Genomic DNA, 18536 nt, shown 5'->3' on the forward strand with positions numbered 1-18536 from the left:
GCAGGTCTTTGCCACTGACCAGGACGAGGGCGACAACGGTCTGGTCCTGTACGAGATCAATCGGCGGCAAAGCGACCCTGAGCGCTACTTTGTCATGGACCTGAAATCTGGCGTCATCACGCTGAACAGACCATTGGACTACGAGCTGAAGAGAGTGCATGAGTTGGTGGTCCAGGCCAGGGACAACGCCAGTCACCCGGAGGTAAGACGCAGGATATAATCCACCACCTGGGTTAAATAACCCAAAAATGGTTTAAAAAAAAAAAAAAAAAAAAACAGTAAAATACCAGCAGCTTTGGATGCCAGAATTCTATTGTTAAATAAACGGGAAAACTGTCAAACAATCCAATTACCGGAAAAAGAAATGTTCATGGGGCAATCAAGCATGCCAACTATCAAGTTAATAGCCCAATCTACCTTTAGCTGCTGGTACACCCAGTTCTCAGGGTGTAAGGTTTTCCCTTCCCTTCTACACACACAGCACTTCCTCCAAGCGTTCTTTAGTATCTCAGTAGTCAGCACGGTTGACTACAAAGATGATAAAAGGAGTGCAGTGGCTTCACCACAAGCATAAAAACTGATGACATACAGTATGGATCACAGTTGTATCATATTACATTTTTCCTCCCATGATTTTGAGTTTAAAGGGTATTATAATACTAAGAGGCTGTGAGATATCAATAGAACCGTTATGTGGCAAGATAACAAATATTAATAAAGTTAACAAAAAAAATAAATCACATTCATGAGCAATTATCGAAAATGGATCGAAAATTACGAACATTTCCGAAAGTATTCCGGAAACAGCCGAATGGGGCGGAGACGTCACAACAAGGAAACAAAAGATCGAGGCAGGTGCCATCGCTGTTTATCGACAAGACAGTTGCGTTCGTGTTTTATCAAACAATCGCTAAAATGGTTCAAAGCTGTCATGCTATGTGGTGTACAAATAGCCATTTGTTGCAATGTAGTACCCATGAGTTCCTGAACGCGAGAAAAAGAGCTGGACTATGAGTAAAGTTCGTCCGTGCTAAGAGGGCTAATTTTGCAGACCCAGCCTCCGGCACGGTTTTGTGTGGTGCGCATTTTACACCTGAAAGCTATTCAAACTATGGACAAATGAAATCAGGTTTTGCTAAGAAATTGCTGCTGAAAGCAGATGCGGTGCCCACCATACACGCGCAGCCACCTAAATGTCCCAAGATATCAAGAAAGAGGACAATGACTGGATCTGATGGGACCACCCCACCACCCCAGGCAAAGCAAAGGAGGGAAATGGGCAGAGTGAGTACTCTTTTATAATAAAAAACATCACGCATTGGATATAGGACTGGACACATGTATAAATTATCGCTCGTAAAATATATAGAACAAATCCTCTAATCCCATTCATAATTTTGTCTGTTGGCAGAGCGAAAACCTATGATAGCACAATAAATGATAATTATTCTATACATTATTTTGCGGTCACGGTGTATCAGCTTCACAAAAAGAAATGCAAAACAAACCATTTGGTGTTTCCCACACGATCTGTTGCCGGTGTTTCATCAGTGTGATTGCTCCCCTCAATGATCCTTTCATTAGGCTGCATTGGCTTTCGTCTGGGCTCAAATTGATAACCCAAAACACCAAAGAAAGGTTCATAACTCTCCTCGTCACCATTAGAAGAACGTTCGTTACGTCAGATTCGTCGCTGCAACTAGAAACAAAATAGTCCGCAATCATCACCGCCATTCAGTACTAAGCACTGAGCACTTGTTTCCTTGTTGTAACGTCACGCACACAATATGCTAGATTTCCAGGATCTCGGGCGCCGGTCGTTTTAGCTTGACAATCGAAATCCAAATTTCTATCATTTTCCTGGTGTTGCGATGTGTGTAATTACACGAAGTGGCATGATATGAATCCAAAAGGCATGTGTTTATGGATAAATGATGAAATATTAGCATTTCCCCAGGTGTTGTAATACACTTTAAAAAGGAAAACTACTTCCCCAGGTGAGCAACGCTTTTGTGACCATTCACGTGCGGGACTACAACGACAACCAGCCCACCATGACCATCATCTTCCTGAGTGAGGACGGCTCCCCAAGGATCTCGGAGGGCGCCCAGCCGGGCCAGTACGTGGCCCGCATTTCCGTCACTGACCCGGACTACGGCGAGTACGCCAATGTCAACGTGTCCCTGGAGGGCGGCGACGGCAAGTTTGCTCTGACCACAAAGGACAGCATCATCTACCTGATCTACGTGGACCAGGAACTGGACCGTGAGGAGCGCGACTCCTACGACCTGCGGGTGATGGCCACCGACTCAGGCACGCCCCCCCTCAGGGCCGAGTCCTCCTTCACCATCCGGGTGACGGATGTCAACGACAACCCGCCTCTTTTTGACCAGCGGGCCTACAGGCAGAGCATTCCAGAGGCGGTCTACCCGGGCTCTTTCGTCCTTCAGGTCACAGCCCGAGACAAGGACCAGGGCCCCAACGGGGAAGTCCGCTACAGTCTCCTCAAAGGCGCCGACTCCCGCTGGGACTGGTTCTCGGTGGACCCGCTGACGGGGATCATAACCACGGCCGCCGCCCTAGATTTCGAATCGGAGCCTTCGCCAGGCGTGACTGTGGTGGCCACAGATGGCGGGCGACCACCTCTCTCTTCCACGGCTCGAGTGGACGTGTTGCTGCAGGACGCCAATGACAACACACCCGTCTTCTCCAAGAGCTTTTACAATGCCACTGTGGAGGAGAACGCCCCGGTTGGGACCTGCTTCCTCCAGGTAACCGCTGGCCGCGCTCAAAGGTTCTGCTTTCTGGGGGTTTTCCAAGCCGTTTGTTAGGTGCGTGTTCAAAAGCTCAATCACTTTGTTCCTCTTCTTAATGAGGAATACTAACTACAATTGCTTCTCCTCAGTTATTCGTGGAACAAAACGGAATAAAATTTGGTAGGATACTCTAAGGCAGGGGTTTTCAACCCAGTCCTCAAGGCACACTGTGGGTCCTGGTTTTTGTTCCAGCCGATCCAGCAGAGACAGTTGAACCAATGAGGCTTCTGCTAAAACAAGCCACACCTGACTGCAATCAACTGATTGCACTTGTAAAACACCAGATTGGGGAAAAAGTGTTGTCATCTTGTTTGGTAAGAATGAAATCCTGCACCCACAGTGTGCCTTAGTGGAATAGGTTGGGAACCCCTGCTCTAAGGATATACTTGTATACACATGCAACCTCTGAACCCAATTTAGGATTAGCAAGGCGACGTATGCATTGGATCGGCTCACGAAACGTCAGCTCGAATGCGTTTCGTCTGACTGTCGGTTCACGTTTCTTGACAGAATCAATTTTATTTCCTCGTTTTCCTTCAAATACTTTACACAACACATATGTAAGAATATATGTCTTAAGTGGACTAAGTCGGTGTAACTAACTGACAGCCATCTTGGGACAGAAGACTTCTCTGGCAGTCTGTATTGTAATGAGCCAGGGTTATGATTAGAGGTGCGCGAAATTTCCGATTCTTAGATTATTCGTCATTCCGCCGTTGAAGATTCGAGAAAGATTCACAAATATCTAAATTCCGATTATTGAAATATGTCAAGTAAAGCGAAACTAAAACACAGTCAGCGCGGTCTTCGGGACGCAATGATGAACGGACCAAGAGTAAACACCATGCTCAACTCATGCCGCTAGATAAAAAACTTATAATATGTGACTGCGGCTGACAGCCGCTACAAACTGCGCCCACATACTGGCTTGTGGTGGCCAAGCGTTCATCGCTGTTTGATCCTTCTATGTCGGCTCTTCCAATCATTGTGAAGCAGAATTTCCCATGCGTTGGATTGTTCACCCACGGGCCAAGGGAGCGAGGGAAGCACCGGCGCCCGTCTCCGCCCCTCCAGGTTCGGGGATCTTAACCCGACTCCCTTTCGATCGGCCTGGGGCGACATAGGCCATCGCCCCGAGCTTCCGAACGGCGTTCGCCATAATGCTACAGTAGATATCACATGTATATAAAACTAGATGTGAAATGACACTCGGCGGCATTAGCACATGCATAGAAAACTAAATGCGAAATGACAGACTCACCTACGTTAGTAAACAGCCGTCATCTTAAAGCAGTAGACTTCTCTGGAAGGCTGTTGTAGCGAACTTTCCGAGGGAACCCAATTAACTTTTTATCTAAAATACTCCCAAATCGGCAAAATCTTGACTTGAATCTATCTTTAAATGATGAAACAGTTTTAAAACTTTCACATGTCAAAAGTAGACAGAAGATATACAGTATTATGGAATAACGGGAGCAATTTTAACAACTTTAACGGTTGATTCACAACATTAAATTAATTGAATGTAGTTTAAAGCTGCTGATACAGAATGGTGAATTGAGTATTTTATTTACTGTTTTAGTACTTTATTTAAGCCTGATAGGACTTTTGTACTGTATTGTATTTTTGTATCTAATGTACAAAACATTAAAAGCAGCTAATAGCTGGGGGGTGCATCAATAATCGACTTATAATCGAATCGTAGCCTAGTCTCTGATTCATAATCGTAATCCAATCGTGCTCCATGATTCACACATCTAGTTATGATCGTTTGATATTAATTAGTGTTTTTTGTGGTTTTTATATTGAATTTTCTAGTTTTACTTGACATTATTAGTTTTAGTTTATATAGTTTTATGATTAATTTTAGTTGTTTATTTAGCTAAAAAGAGTCAATCGTTTAATTAGTGCGAAGAAATGGTGACAGCAGCAAGTCACAATGTCTGTACCCAATGGCCCGAAGACATCTAGCATTATGTATGTAATCCATTGGTCTGATTTTTTTCTTGCAATTGGGACTCTTTGAAACAAAAAGACACGATGAAGCACTTTCATTCTTTTGTGAGCAGTCCTTCCGTTCCCTGCAGGTGCTCTGGCACGGACTCAGTCAGCGAGGACCTTCTTAGCAGTAAAGTCATTGAAAATTGTTGCAGTGTTTGCACTGTGGACACAAAGAAAAGCCTTTTCAGTTTCTTGGCCAGTCTTCCTTGCTTCCTTTTCAGGCCGGACAAGCAATGTGTGCGCTCATATTTGTGCGTAAGCATCTGATCTGGGGTGATATCCTGCTTAGGTAGAGGTCATGAGAATAGGAATGAAGAAGTAATTTTCATGCTTTAAGAGCTTTTTTCTCAGTAGTTGCCAGAAAGGATTTTTTTTTAATTAATGTAGCCAAGGCGACCAAATGAACTGTCTGCTGCGTCTTCTGCCTGCAGCGCCCTCTCGGATTTGAGGGGATTCTGACCCATTCCACACATTTATAGCCCATATTGTATTTTGAAAAATGGATTAGAACAATTGCAGGCAGTCAGTTTTAGCTAGTGCTAAAAGTGAAATGCGATCTAGCGTGACGTGTTAACAAATTGGAGCGCAGCTGTCGCCTCACCAGACAGTGCGGATTATGGATCGGTTGCCGTTTAAATTTTTTTTTTTTTTTTTTTTTTTTACATGTAAAGCACTGTTGTCAAACTCGAGGTTGGGGGGCTAAATCTGGCCTGACACATCCTTTTGTGCGGCCTGCCAAAGGAACACATGTGCATCAACTTCATGCCTTTTCCCTGATAAGGAAGTTAAACAAAATTTCTGTCTTCAGTGAAAGATCGAGTATTTTAAAAAATTTGAAATTATCTGGGGTTTTTTATTTTTAAAAAAATGTTAAAAATATTTGCTGTTTTGTTCCTGTTTTTTTTTTTTTTTAATGGTAGAAGAGAATATTTACTGTTTTAGACCGTTTTATTCTTTAATTGAAAAACTAAATGTAAGAAATTAATGAAAACGGAAAAGATACATATATAAAGACATAAAAAGTAGGGCTGTCAAATTTATCGCGTTAACGGGCGGTAATTATTTTTAAAAAAATATTCACGTTAATATATTTAACGCAATTAACGCACGCGCGGCACGACCCACTCACACATTGCCACAAGCAGACTACAATGGCGCCGTTTTACTTATAAACAGAGCTAAGAGACAGCGTCAAGTGAGTGGTGTAGATACAAGCATTCATTTGGGCTGTGTATTTAATTGCCAAAAGCTTCAACATCTCCCCCACACCTACTATAAATGTTGCCGGAAGAATGACAGGAGTTGATCTTTTTCATAACACCATGAATTGCACCCAACGCAGAGGAGATATAGCATTTGCAGCCACCCCACACAGTCTTGGTTGCACCACTTCCCATCATGCATTTGGGCAGAACAGTTAAGTCGCTACAGTATCATTTACAGAAAGCTCAACAAATACACTAGATGGCAATATTTAGTCACAATATACAAACTCACATTTATCCTTTAAGAGTTACAAGTCTTTCTATCCGTGGATCCCTTTCACAGAAAGAATGTTAACAATGTTAATGCCATCTTGTGGATTTATTGTTATAATAAACAAATACAGTACTTATGTACAGTATGTTGAATGAATGTCCTTGTTGTGTCTTATCTCTCCATTCCAACAATAATTTACAGAAAAATATGGCATATTTTAAAGATGGTTTGAATTGCGATTAATTACTTTTTAAGCTGTGATTAACTCGATTAAAAATTTTAATTGTTTGACAGCCCTAATAAAAAGATAAAACAAAATTTTCAAGGATTTTTTTTGTTTTGTTTTTTCTTTTATAATCAAAAATGTACATAAAAAGATAAAACAAAATTTTCAAGGAATTTTTTTTGTTTTTCCTTTTATAATCAAAAATGTAAACAAACAAAATAAGATATTCACCCCCCCCCCCTTTTTTTTTTTTTAATTAAAAGATAATAATAATAAAGACAACAAATAAAATATTCAAATATTAAAATACATTTAAGAGGCCCCAAAAATAAGATTTGGACAATTTTAGTTCAAATATAAAGTGACATTTGCCTGAAATGTTTCTTTTCTTTTTCTTGAAGACTTCCAACATTTTCTAGAAAAACATATTTTGATAGCTTGGTAGGGCATTGTGACAAGGCTTCATCCTTTGGATTAAAAGGCCAGAGTGTGGGAAAAAAAAATCAAATTGAGTTCAACATAGATTTTTAGGAAGAAAATCATATTTCGGCTTCAAAATCTGGCCAAAACAATCCAACACTTTTGTTGAAAAATTCCAACGCTCAAGAGGCAAGTGTGTGTCCCGCTCGGAAGCGACAGCTGCACTGGATTGGTTAAGACGCGACTCCAGATTGGGTTACACTCGGCAATCGAGTTTAAAGCTCTCATCATTACAATCCGTCTAGCCGGGGAGTGGCCACTAATAAAAATCGCACCACTTTTACATCAAAGCAATACAATACAGTACACTTAACACTTTCTTTCTTTTAATGGAGTTTTTCCTCTTAAAATGTTTGTTTTCCTGAAAAATAAACAACCTTTTTGCGCTCAACTCTCCTCATCTGGTAAAGTTAACACATTGGCTGCCATTGACGGCACTTGACATCAGGGACGTAACTAGACCTGACACAATAGTGGGGCACAGAGGGGCATTGGCGAGCGAGCAAATTTTATAGCACTTATCTACCATAAAATGTCAGAAATAGCGCTTTAAACTATTTATTTTCAAACCAAAATACATGTTTCTGGAAAAAAATAACGTTTTTTTTTTTTTCAGCCATCAGTATTCAAATAAAAATTGGGACATCCCTTGTTAATAATCAATTCACCTCTGCTCATGCTCATCCACTCTTATCTGTCCTTCACCTCTTCCTGCGCTGTGCTGCACTACTTTGTCTGGATAGAAATGGGGATATATCACTGTAACTGTTATGTACTTAATCAGTGTTTCTCAACTGGTAGGTTGTAACCTAAAAGTGGTTTATGTTGCCTAGGTGGGTTACCTAGCTTACCTCTGTCATTCGTCCTTGCTGATTTATCCTTGCTGAGAGCAAATAACTTTCTAATAGACCCCAATCACCAACGTCACACAATCACTTGATCGCTGTATTGTGCCGCCATATTGTCCGTCATTGTGTGTCCGTATTGTCAATGATCGTAGTTTCTAAAGGTGGATTCACTTGCAATTTATGGAAGCCCCGGTGCTTTCAGACGCTGTAAACTCATTGGATGAGTTGCATAAAAGCCGTTATTTGGAAAAGCTTCGGTCGATCCAGTCGCCAGATCCATATTTGATGCCCAAACCGATGTTTCCTCCCGTCCGGTCCCGTGCGTCAGAGCTCGTCCTAAGAGCACAAAATTTCCAATCATACTCCAGTTTATGTCACGATGAGGAGTCGGGTACCCAAAATCGGCACCGGCCCTAATATAAACCGACATTTGGTCGGCTGAGCGTCACCGTTGTCACGATTGTAAAATGAAACTTGATCAACAACGGGCCGGTGTGTGCCGAAAAATAGCTGCCCCGCGTGAAATGTCCCCCATGACGGGAGCGCTTATTTATAACGCTTTATTGACGTGAAAACATCAAATGTTTTCATGGACGCATTACAGTAATGGATTTACGACTGTAAGATCAGTTTTAAATAATTAAATTACACAAAATATTAGTACTGTATTTTAGTAACAAATCGTGGACTGGGCCACATAACCATCTTTGAACAGAAATGTATAAGTCTACAGGTTTTCACGACCATATCCCAATGACAATCACACAGGTATGACATTTATTAGTTCAAGATAATACACATTCACGGTACAAGAAAGTCGTTTCCGTGTAGGCGCTCCCGTCGAGGGGACATTTCACACAGGGCGGCTATTTTTCGGCACAACACCTGTTGTTGCGCTCACCTTCTTGCTGCGCAACCGTGGTGACGAGCTTCGTAGTCTCCGTCTAATGATGTCTGCGATCGTGTTGGCATCATATTGATGTTTTCGCCGCTGTCTAACGGCTGTCGACACAAAGGCATCATGGACCGAGATAAACAAACCGTGCTGCTTTAAAGATTTGCCCTTTTAACAGTGGGCACACAGTAACTACTAAAATGACCGTTTATCTTCTCTGTTATTGCAACCAACTGCCACATATGCCTTCACCATTTTGATTAATCAATGTTAACGATTGTCAGGAAGGTTTTTGGGTTCGTTTACTAGGCGGTGATTCCTTAGACAAGAAGAACATGCAGTAATAGGAGGAATGTACGTAGCGGTAATATGTAAACACGATGAGCTGACGGACAATATGGCGACACCAATCAGGGGGGCGGAGTTGTGACGTCACGTGATTGGGGTCTATATCCATTTGCAAGAGTAATGTTTTTTGAGTCAAATAGAAATAAATAAAAAAATACATCTTGTTAGAGATTACAGGGAATGCAGTAACAAATAAAATGCTTGTAAAACAGTTGGAAATTATGATGAGCACACATACAACATTGTTAGAGGTTATATCTCAAAGATAAGCAATTAATTCTTACAGATTGATTCTATTAATTTTGGTCATATAAACAATAGCAATAAATAGCATCAGTATTGATACAGTTTTAATACCACATATCATATGAACAGAATATTAGACAAAGGTCTTGAGTGAGAGCCTATCACTCAAATCGACTTTAATTGTCATGGCCGCGAATAATGCGATCACAAAGTAAACACTACAAACTTTCGTTAAATAAAGGACTATTTAATTATGTTTGATCATGGACCAACATGTAGAAGTTCTCCTCAGACACATCCTGCCATGTTAGCTGCACAACAACTACACGCCGGTCTCTGTTTACGTCTTCGCTGTTTAGTAAAACATTATTTTACGCCATATTCGTGTTGATCATGTGGCAGCTACGTGCTCCTCCGATGTCGACCGGTTTGTCCGGCGGTACTCTCCTGTCCGTAGCAGGGGAACCAGCCGTAACTTGCTCGCCCCCGGGCGGGTTGCTGATCGGCGAAGACAATCGACAACCCCGACGCCGTGTGACATGATCCGGGCTAGTTTTGTGTGATTTTTCACTGCTAAAAGCAAAATAAGACTTTGAAACGTCACTTGGTTCGGGTTAGCATGTCGGCTAGCTGTCATGCCTCTTGGTTTGTTGACATTCTCCGAAGCCGGGGCAGGGAAATGAGAAAAGCGTGACTAACTACGGTGGCAACATGGTAAAACATTGTTCGGGAGGTGCGACAGTAAAGGTGAAGTCGACAGTTCTGACCATTATGGAGTAATTTTGCCATGTCGTACTAAATAAATGCATTTTTATTATTTCATATTCCATTTAGCACAAGACTGTTATTTATCATGACCATGCCATTTATTTAGCAATTGGGGGAAAATACTTGGATAAAAAGAATATCGTGTAAAAATATTTTAGTAGAGAGACTGAAACAATGACGTTTTGCGGCTCTCTTTGTCTTATTTTCCTCGTTCTGAATAATTCCCCCTCAATGAATTGTAAATCAGATGAAACCATAACCCTGGCGACGTCATCCTCCTGTTGGGGACGCTAGAGCCCTACAATGGTAGGCGTGGCTAAACGGCGGATTAAAAGACTAATTTCTCATCGAATCGTCTCAAAATATGATCCTAATTCACATACTAATGCTATTTAAGACTTTTTATATCCTGTCGTACGCACTTTAAACTGGTCTTTTGGACTCGCAAGTTAATCCATTCTTCATGTGTTTTTGGTTTTGGGAACTGTATAAAGAAAACATCCTTCATATGTTGTAATGTCTAGAGTCGTTTGTACAAGTTCCACAGTAGCAATCTTCAATTGGCATTTTCTTTTTTGAAAGATAACCGTAGAAAACAAGTCGAAATAACACTGATTGTATGCGAGGGCGTCTCAATAATGTCCCACTTCCGCGTTACGATGGCGACGTCACGGTCTAAATATAGCATTTGTGCGGAACGCTATTCACAGCAGAAGGATGATTTGACGTCTATGATCGTCAATGGCGCTGAAAGAGTTAAAAACACAGCAAGTCAAAATGTTTTTTTCTGAGAATTAAAAAGAAATAAGTTGGGTGACGCTCTTTCATGGCCGTAGTAAGAAAAATGGCATTTGAGTCAGGCGTCGTCGGGACTAAACATCTGCTTTCCTCGTCGCTGTCGTCGACCGCAGCCTGATGGCGTCGGTGAGCGGAAAGCCAGCGACTGGCCACTTTCCTTTCATTTTCGGTGCGGCAGATGGGGAAAGGAAAAAAAAAGTTTGTTCCGCTCGCGTGCATGAAAACATATTTTGGAACCACAGCTTCTATTTTGATTGGCTAACGCAATGCGGGCGGTCACACTCCTCTTTTGAGCTTTTGAATTGTAAATATCTTCCTATACAGTTTTATTTTAAAATTACATTTTTACATTAAAAACAAATGGGGAAAATCCTGTTAATAGTCTTTTTTCATTTAAAAAATTTAATTTAAAAAAGTTTCATTTTTATATTCACATTTATGCACAATTTTTAATGTGAAAAAACTGAAAATTTTAAGTTTTTTATTTAATTAAAATAAATCATCTATTTACATTTCTTAATCATGTAAAAGAATATTTAGTGATTTTATTTTATTTTTAAAAATTGAAAAGACAAAACAAAAAAAAACAAATTCAGTGATCCCTCAATTATTGCTGTTAATGGAGACCAGAACTGACCGCGTAAACGGAAAAAACGCAAAGTACTGAACGCCCCCCCCCCCCCCCCTGTGCATTTTTAACTAAGGATGTAACAAAATATTGAAATTGTGATATATCCTGATACTTTGCATCTCAAAAGGTTATTGATACATTCCTGCCTAGGATCGATTTATCGTTTTAAAAAGGTGTCGATGTTTAAAAAACTCTATGGATGCCATTGACGGTGCTCGACGCCCAAGACTGGGAAGAGCAAATGAACGTTCGTTTATTTAAAGCAGAGCAATCACAGTCACTCTTTCCAATCTTTGGGGCATTTACAGGTCACTTTCTATTCATTTTTAGGGCATTTACAGGTCACTTCCCGTTGAGTTTGAGTCACTGCCAATTCATTTGGGAGATTCCCGGGTCACTTCCTGTTCTGTAACCCAAAATCAACAGAAGGTGACCCATAAAATGCCCCAAAATCAACAGGAAGTGACCATGAAATGCCCCAAAATCAACAGGAAGGTAATGACCCAAAATGGCTCCAAATTACCTCGTTGCCTGGCATTGGCTGCCATAGAAGTGGGAGGTGTCCGTTTGAAGTGGTAGGGGTTCATTCGCTGCCAGCCTCCTACTTCAAATGGATTGGATGTCTACTAGTGACAGCAGATGGATGAAGATTGCTTGTTTTTCTGTTTATTAGTTGTTTTGTAGAATATCGTAGAATGATTTCCTGACCAATGTATCGATAATCATTTTATCGCCGTATCGTGAGCTTTGTATCGCAAATCGTATCGTATCATGAGGTACCAAGAGGTTCCCACCCCTATTTTTAACTTGCATTTTTTGTGTAATAGGTATATATAAAACCCTATAGATGCAGATGTTATCATTATAACATTAAAGAATAATTTGAAACATATAAGTAAGCTCTATTAACATACATAAAATATTGTACAAATATAAATAATACATACTAAAGATTCATTCTCTAGCCTATAATACGTGACTGTGTGTGTGGGGGGGGTGTAAATCTACATACATACGTAGATGTAAATAAAGTATACATAAATGGTTTTAGAAATATTTATATTCGTATAACAAGACTCATAACAAGATTTTTAAAAAATCTGCGATGCACTGAAGTTACGAAAGTTAAACCGTGAAGTAGCAAGGGCTTACTGTATCTGTTTTTTACATTTATGTACAATTTCTCATAAAAAAAAAAAAAAAGAAAGAAAGAAAATTCTGTAGAATGTTCTTTAATCTAATTGTTCTCTAATTTAAAAAATATTTTAATTAAAAAAATTAATAATTTTTTATTGATCAATTCACATATAAAATGGTAACTATTTATTTTACTATTTTGTAAAAAATACAAACGAAAAAAAGTACAGTAACTTTTAATATTAAAAAAATATATATATTTATTTGAAGGGAACCTCGGACTTAAAGACTATTAGGCTCTAATAAGCCACAATTGTTCTCTTTTACTAAAATATGCCGTTGATTTAAAAATCTGCAATATTTAGTACATGTTTTGACCTACGGAGGGCGCCATGTTTTTATACCTGCAATGGACGTTCGGGGTGATGACGTAGATCACAGGTGTCAAACAGATTCCAGAAAGGGCCAAGTGGGTGCTGGATTTTGTTCCAACCGATAACGCGCAGAGAGTTTAACCAATGAACTTCCTGCTGAAACAAGCAGCACCTGACAAAGTTTAACTGATTACACATGTAAAAGATCTAATTGATGAAAAGGTGTCCTCTTCATTGGTTGGAAAGCAAACCTGCACCCACTTGGCCCTTTCTGGAATCGGTTTGACACCTGTGACGTTGATTGTCACTGTCCCTCGACGAAAACTACCGGGTTACTGCAATTCCTTCTACGCGGTGAGATATTCAATACATGCGCTCATCTGTTAAAAGTGGCAAGTACTTACTATTTGTTTTGCCTCAAAATACTTTTTGCATATGTTTCCCTCTCATACCTTTACGCATTGTTTTCTTGTGGTAGCTTTAAAGCAGATTGTTTATCTGTTGACCACATTAGTCACATAGCATACTTAAAATTTTCTTAAGGCATCTTTAGCATGTTCTGTCTGTATGCATCGACACAAAACAAGCTGAAAGCACACGGTAGTACTTTGGGTGTCAAATTCGCCTCTTGTAGGACGTTTTGCTGGTGTAGCACATTTTGGCAGAACACAATTTTTTTCCTACTCTCGTCTCATCCCGTCTTTCCTGTTTGTTTTGCTTTTTCTGCTCGTTTTGTGAGGTATTGGCAGTGCTGTAATGTTCATTAATGTTCCTCTCGGGTTCAGATTGAAAGGATTGGACTGATGACATGTTTATGTTGCTAGAGTCATACTCTGGAAGTCCAGCAACGTAACCAAGTGGCGTCAACAACAATAGCGACCTACTAGTAAAACTAATTTTACAAATTGAATAAAAACGAAAACACCAAGAGGGGTTTCAATATCAAATTATTTTAACTCATAATAACGTTTATCTTTGAGAACTACAAGTCTTTCTATCCGAGGATCCCTTTAAAAGAAAATACCTAAGCATTCTCTGATTTCAATTATCCTTGATCTTTCATTGAGAACAACAGACTTTTTTTGATATTTTAGAGGGGAAATTATTCTTTTTACTTTTAATTCAAAATTTCAAAAAATATTTATAGTTATAAAAAATACTTTTTTCGGGTCAGACAATGATGTGGTGGGCCCTAGCTGAACCCCAGGCCACGCGTTTGACACCTGTGGCCTCACCCTCGTTGAAAAGCCTAATAGTGGCTTGAAACCTAATTAGAATCTACTGTATAAACCCTAGTTAAAGCCCAAATTTGAAACACGATGAAATGTTCTCACTGCCAGTTTTAGGGAAGGTTATCACGAAAAAATGTGTCATTCTGAATTATTGATGACGCGTTGGAATTTTCTCAATCCCCATTCCCTAAGGAGACAAAGCGAGGTGTCAGCAAACGGGTTGACGGTTGCCATGGCGATGATGTGGAAGGAGGTGTGGGGAGGCAGGGTGGACTTCACACCTCCCACTCCCGTGCACGGCGCTCATGTGAAGGATGTTGGCCATGATGTCACATACGGGTTAGCCGTCAGCCGTAACCACGGCAACCGAGGGAGAGGGAAAATGGAGAAGCTGCCCCATTGGGTCGTGGAAGGGAGGGAACGGTCTTATTTTTGATGCATATTAAATGTAAATAATAATTTGGATATTTTTAAATTAAATAATAAAATATGAATATTTTTAGATTATTGAATTACGAAAAAGGATTCAAACTTAGTCCTTTAGTTGCATGCCAAACAATTAACAAAATTAATCACTTTAGATATTCAATTCAAAAGCTATGAAAATAATTAAATAATCATTTAAATCGCATTCATTTTATTTGCAACATTTTATTAATTTATGTTTAAAAATATATTACAAACACAACCATTTAAAAATACAAAATATCCAATAAAATTATTATTGTTAAGATATTTAAAATAAAATGAAAACAGAAGAATTTTCACTTTAAGATATTTTTTAAAATACATATACTAGTATAATGAAAATACAAGAGTTAATATGAAGATTAAATTTAAGTCCCCCTATACAGTCCCTATAAAGAGTTAATGGTCAGTCAAATTAATAAATGATCCATTTTTAAATTTTTGAACAGCACAACTGAACAAAATCAACAATTTGATTTTTGTCCATGTAATCTGAACAAAAGATTTACCTCTAAAAAGCTTTTATTATTATTATTATTATTATTTTGTATTTGCGTGGAAGTGCATTGTTTGTTGAATGGCCCCCATGGCTGCCCCCTACATGACCGGAGTGGAACAAAATCCTCTGGAACAGATTTCTTGAGTCGTGTTTAGTCATGATTAGTGCCATCACTGTGTCATTTTTCTATATTTCTTCATACAAAATACTCGAATGTTAGCCCGCGACCTCCAGTTTTTGTTTCCTAAATGATCTAATTAAATACTACTTGAATGGGATACGCGCGTACTTCACACACACACACCCCAGCTGCTATACCAAGGAGACAAAAGGGGGGATGTCAGGCACGAGTCCTTTTCCACCCCCACTTGGAAAAATTTCACACACACAAAGAATGAGGTAAAAGTCTTGGTAATCTTTTGTCTGTCAGAGCGTTAAAAGGTGGATGGATGGCGACCAAGCGTGCCCCCTCCCCCACCTCATCTGTTACCAATCATGAGTGTGTGTGCGCGCACAAAACAGATGTGTACTTTCTCTCCTTTACTTTGTCAAAAAATGAACACAAACCAGGGAACAAGATAATCCCTATCCTTGTTTTGCTTTTTATTGAATTTTTCAGATCTTGGCGTTTCACAATTTAGCATTTTTGGTTAATCCGTCCACAAGGTTAGCATTCCCACGGGAACCCGCAAGGCTCCAGCCTAACATTTTTTACTGTGGCCCCTAACTTAAAATTTTAAGGGCACAAGCAGAAGATTCAGGGGCGCACACTGTAAATCGACATGCAAAGTTTTCCTCAAATTTTCACTGTTAAACCGATAAATACTTTCATAATAAATGCATAAAGCTACAAACTTAGAAAACTACATTTTATTCTCTATCAGTTTTGACATCAACCAGTATACAGGTAGTCCCCGAGTTATGAACGAGGCTGACAATGGAACCCGAATTTCCGCATAAGTCGGAATTAAGCCTTTAAGTACCTCAAAATACAAAATAACTGTCCAAGATCAAGTAAAAAATAAGATATGTTAAATGCCATTATATTGAATGACTATTCAGGCTTAAAAAAAAAAAAAATGCGAGTGAGTCGCTTTGCTGAGAGAAAAGGGCGCTGTGGAAAGTTTTTTTTTCATCCCACTTGTAGCTTCCGCTCTTCTTTTCCAGATGACTTGTGCGCACTTTACCTTCACCGCCCCTGTCGAGCGCCCCCAGTGGACCGCCAAGGAATTGCTCAACAAACATTAGGCAGTTTACAGCATCCATACTGCATATTATGGCCAATATGTCAAATAAAAGTACCGATACTTGGCCGGAGAATGTCGATAACCGTTAGAGTTGCAAAATATCGCGATATATCGCCATATCGAGATCAGACCCGGCTGCAGCAAGAAATTACAGGATGGGCATTACATTTTTTTGTGTTGGGGCACATTTCTTCAACGTACAATGGGGCAAATAAGTATTTAGTCGACCACCAATTGTGTAAGTTCTCGTACTTGAAAAGATTAGAGAGGCCTGTAATTGTCAACATGGGTAAAACTCAACCATGAGAGACAGAATGTGGGAAAAAAAACATCTTGCATTGGGGCTGTTTTTCTGCAAAGGGACCAGGACGACCGATCTGTTTAAAGGAAATAATGAATGGGGCCATGTATCGAGAGATTTTGAGTGAAAATCTCCTTCCATCAGCAAGGGCATTTAAGATGAGACGGGGCTGGGTCTTTCAGCATGACAATGATCCCATACACACAGCCAGGGCAACAAAGGAGTGGCTTCGTAAGAAGCATTTCAAGGTCCTGGAGTGGCCTAGGCAGTCGCCAGATCTCAACGCCATAGAAAATCTGTGGAGGGAGTTGAAAGTCCGTGTTGCCCAACGACAACCCCAAAACATCACTGCTCTAGAGCAGGGGTCTCCAACCCAGTCCTCAAGGCCCACTGTGGGTCCTGGTTTTTGTTCCAGCCGATCCATCAGTGACAGTTGAACCAATGAGGCTTCTACTAAAACAAGCCACACCTGACTGCAATCAACTGATTGCACTTGTAAAACACTAGATTGGGGGAAAAGTGTTGTTGAAATCCTGCACCCACAGTGGGCCTTTGTGGAATAGGTTGGGGACCCCTGCTCTAGAGGAGATCTGCATGGAGAAATGGGCCAAAATAACAGCAACAGTGTGTGAAAAGCATGTGAAGAGTTACAGAAAACGTTTTGCCTCCGTTATTGCCCACAAAGGGTATATAACAAAGTACTGAGATGAACTTTTGGTATTGACCAAATACTTATTTTCCACCATGATTTGCAAATTAATCCTTTAAAAATCAAACAATGTGGTTTTCTGGGTTTTTTTCCCACATTCTGTCTCTCATGGTTGAGGTTTACCCATGTTGGCAATTACAGGCCTCTCTAATATTTTCAAGCGGGAGAACTTGCACAATTAGTGGTTGACTAAATACTTATTTGCCCCACTGCAAATTTAGCCTGAACAGTGGCGTTGTTACCCATACATTAATACATCAGTGCACTGAAATATTTTCTGTCACTGAAGTCACAAGTGGTAGTTCATCGTAAAATCTGTAAGACAAACGAAAACAATGGTGCAGTTCTGTATGCATTTATTCGACTAAAGTGCTTCAGCGTAAGCATAACATATGCACTGATAAACATGAGCACTGATGTCAAGATGAGCAGTGAAATCAACAGTCATGCTTGAAGAGGTAACTACAGCAGCTAAAGAGCACGAAAAAACACGGATGTCCATTCCAATTTGAATTAGCAATGGGAGAGCCGCTCAATCGCCATTTCTGTAACCGAAGCAATCCCTATCCAATCGCAGTATCCAATGGCCGGCTACTCGGCCCGCCCTCTTATCTGTGATTGCATACCTGTCAACCCGAGGCCGTTGGCAATCTTACAAATAGTGACGTATGCCCTTACAAATTGGTTACTATTCTTACAACGTTGTATATAGCGTGCAATATGAAACAAAAATAAAACTCAATTTTTACAATAATATGAATTTATTGGTAATATTGTAACATATAACCTGGTGCAATCAAAGAGCAATCAATATCTTCAGCTACATCATGATTACTAAAATTTAACAGTGACTTTTGTCATAATTGTATGTAGCACTTTTGGCAATTTCTATCATGTCTTGATGGCTGGATTACATGGCACTTCAGCTCGCAATTCAGTTTGACTTGAAGGAAGTTCGTTAGTGTGTCCAATTATAAATTAAAAAGGTCAATTGATAAAATTAACTCACCAATGCAATCTTTGAGTAAGGGAA

General features: G+C 39.9%; 1 protein-coding gene across 2 annotated transcripts in view; it reads left to right on the forward strand.

The window, feature by feature from the left end:
• The window catches only part of LOC130906705 (protocadherin-16-like), a 92757-nt gene that overhangs the window by 26388 nt on the left and 47833 nt on the right, over positions 1-18536 (forward strand). For both annotated transcript variants that reach the window (XM_057821254.1, XM_057821253.1), the window contains exons 3-4: positions 5-202; positions 1998-2771. In XM_057821254.1, the coding sequence (XP_057677237.1) occupies positions 5-202; positions 1998-2771 (972 nt within the window). The remainder of the gene's footprint in view (positions 1-4; positions 203-1997; positions 2772-18536) is intronic.

This window comes from Corythoichthys intestinalis, chromosome 18, assembly GCF_030265065.1.
Source record: "Corythoichthys intestinalis isolate RoL2023-P3 chromosome 18, ASM3026506v1, whole genome shotgun sequence".
In the NCBI taxonomy this organism is placed as follows: Eukaryota; Metazoa; Chordata; class Actinopteri; order Syngnathiformes; family Syngnathidae; genus Corythoichthys; species Corythoichthys intestinalis.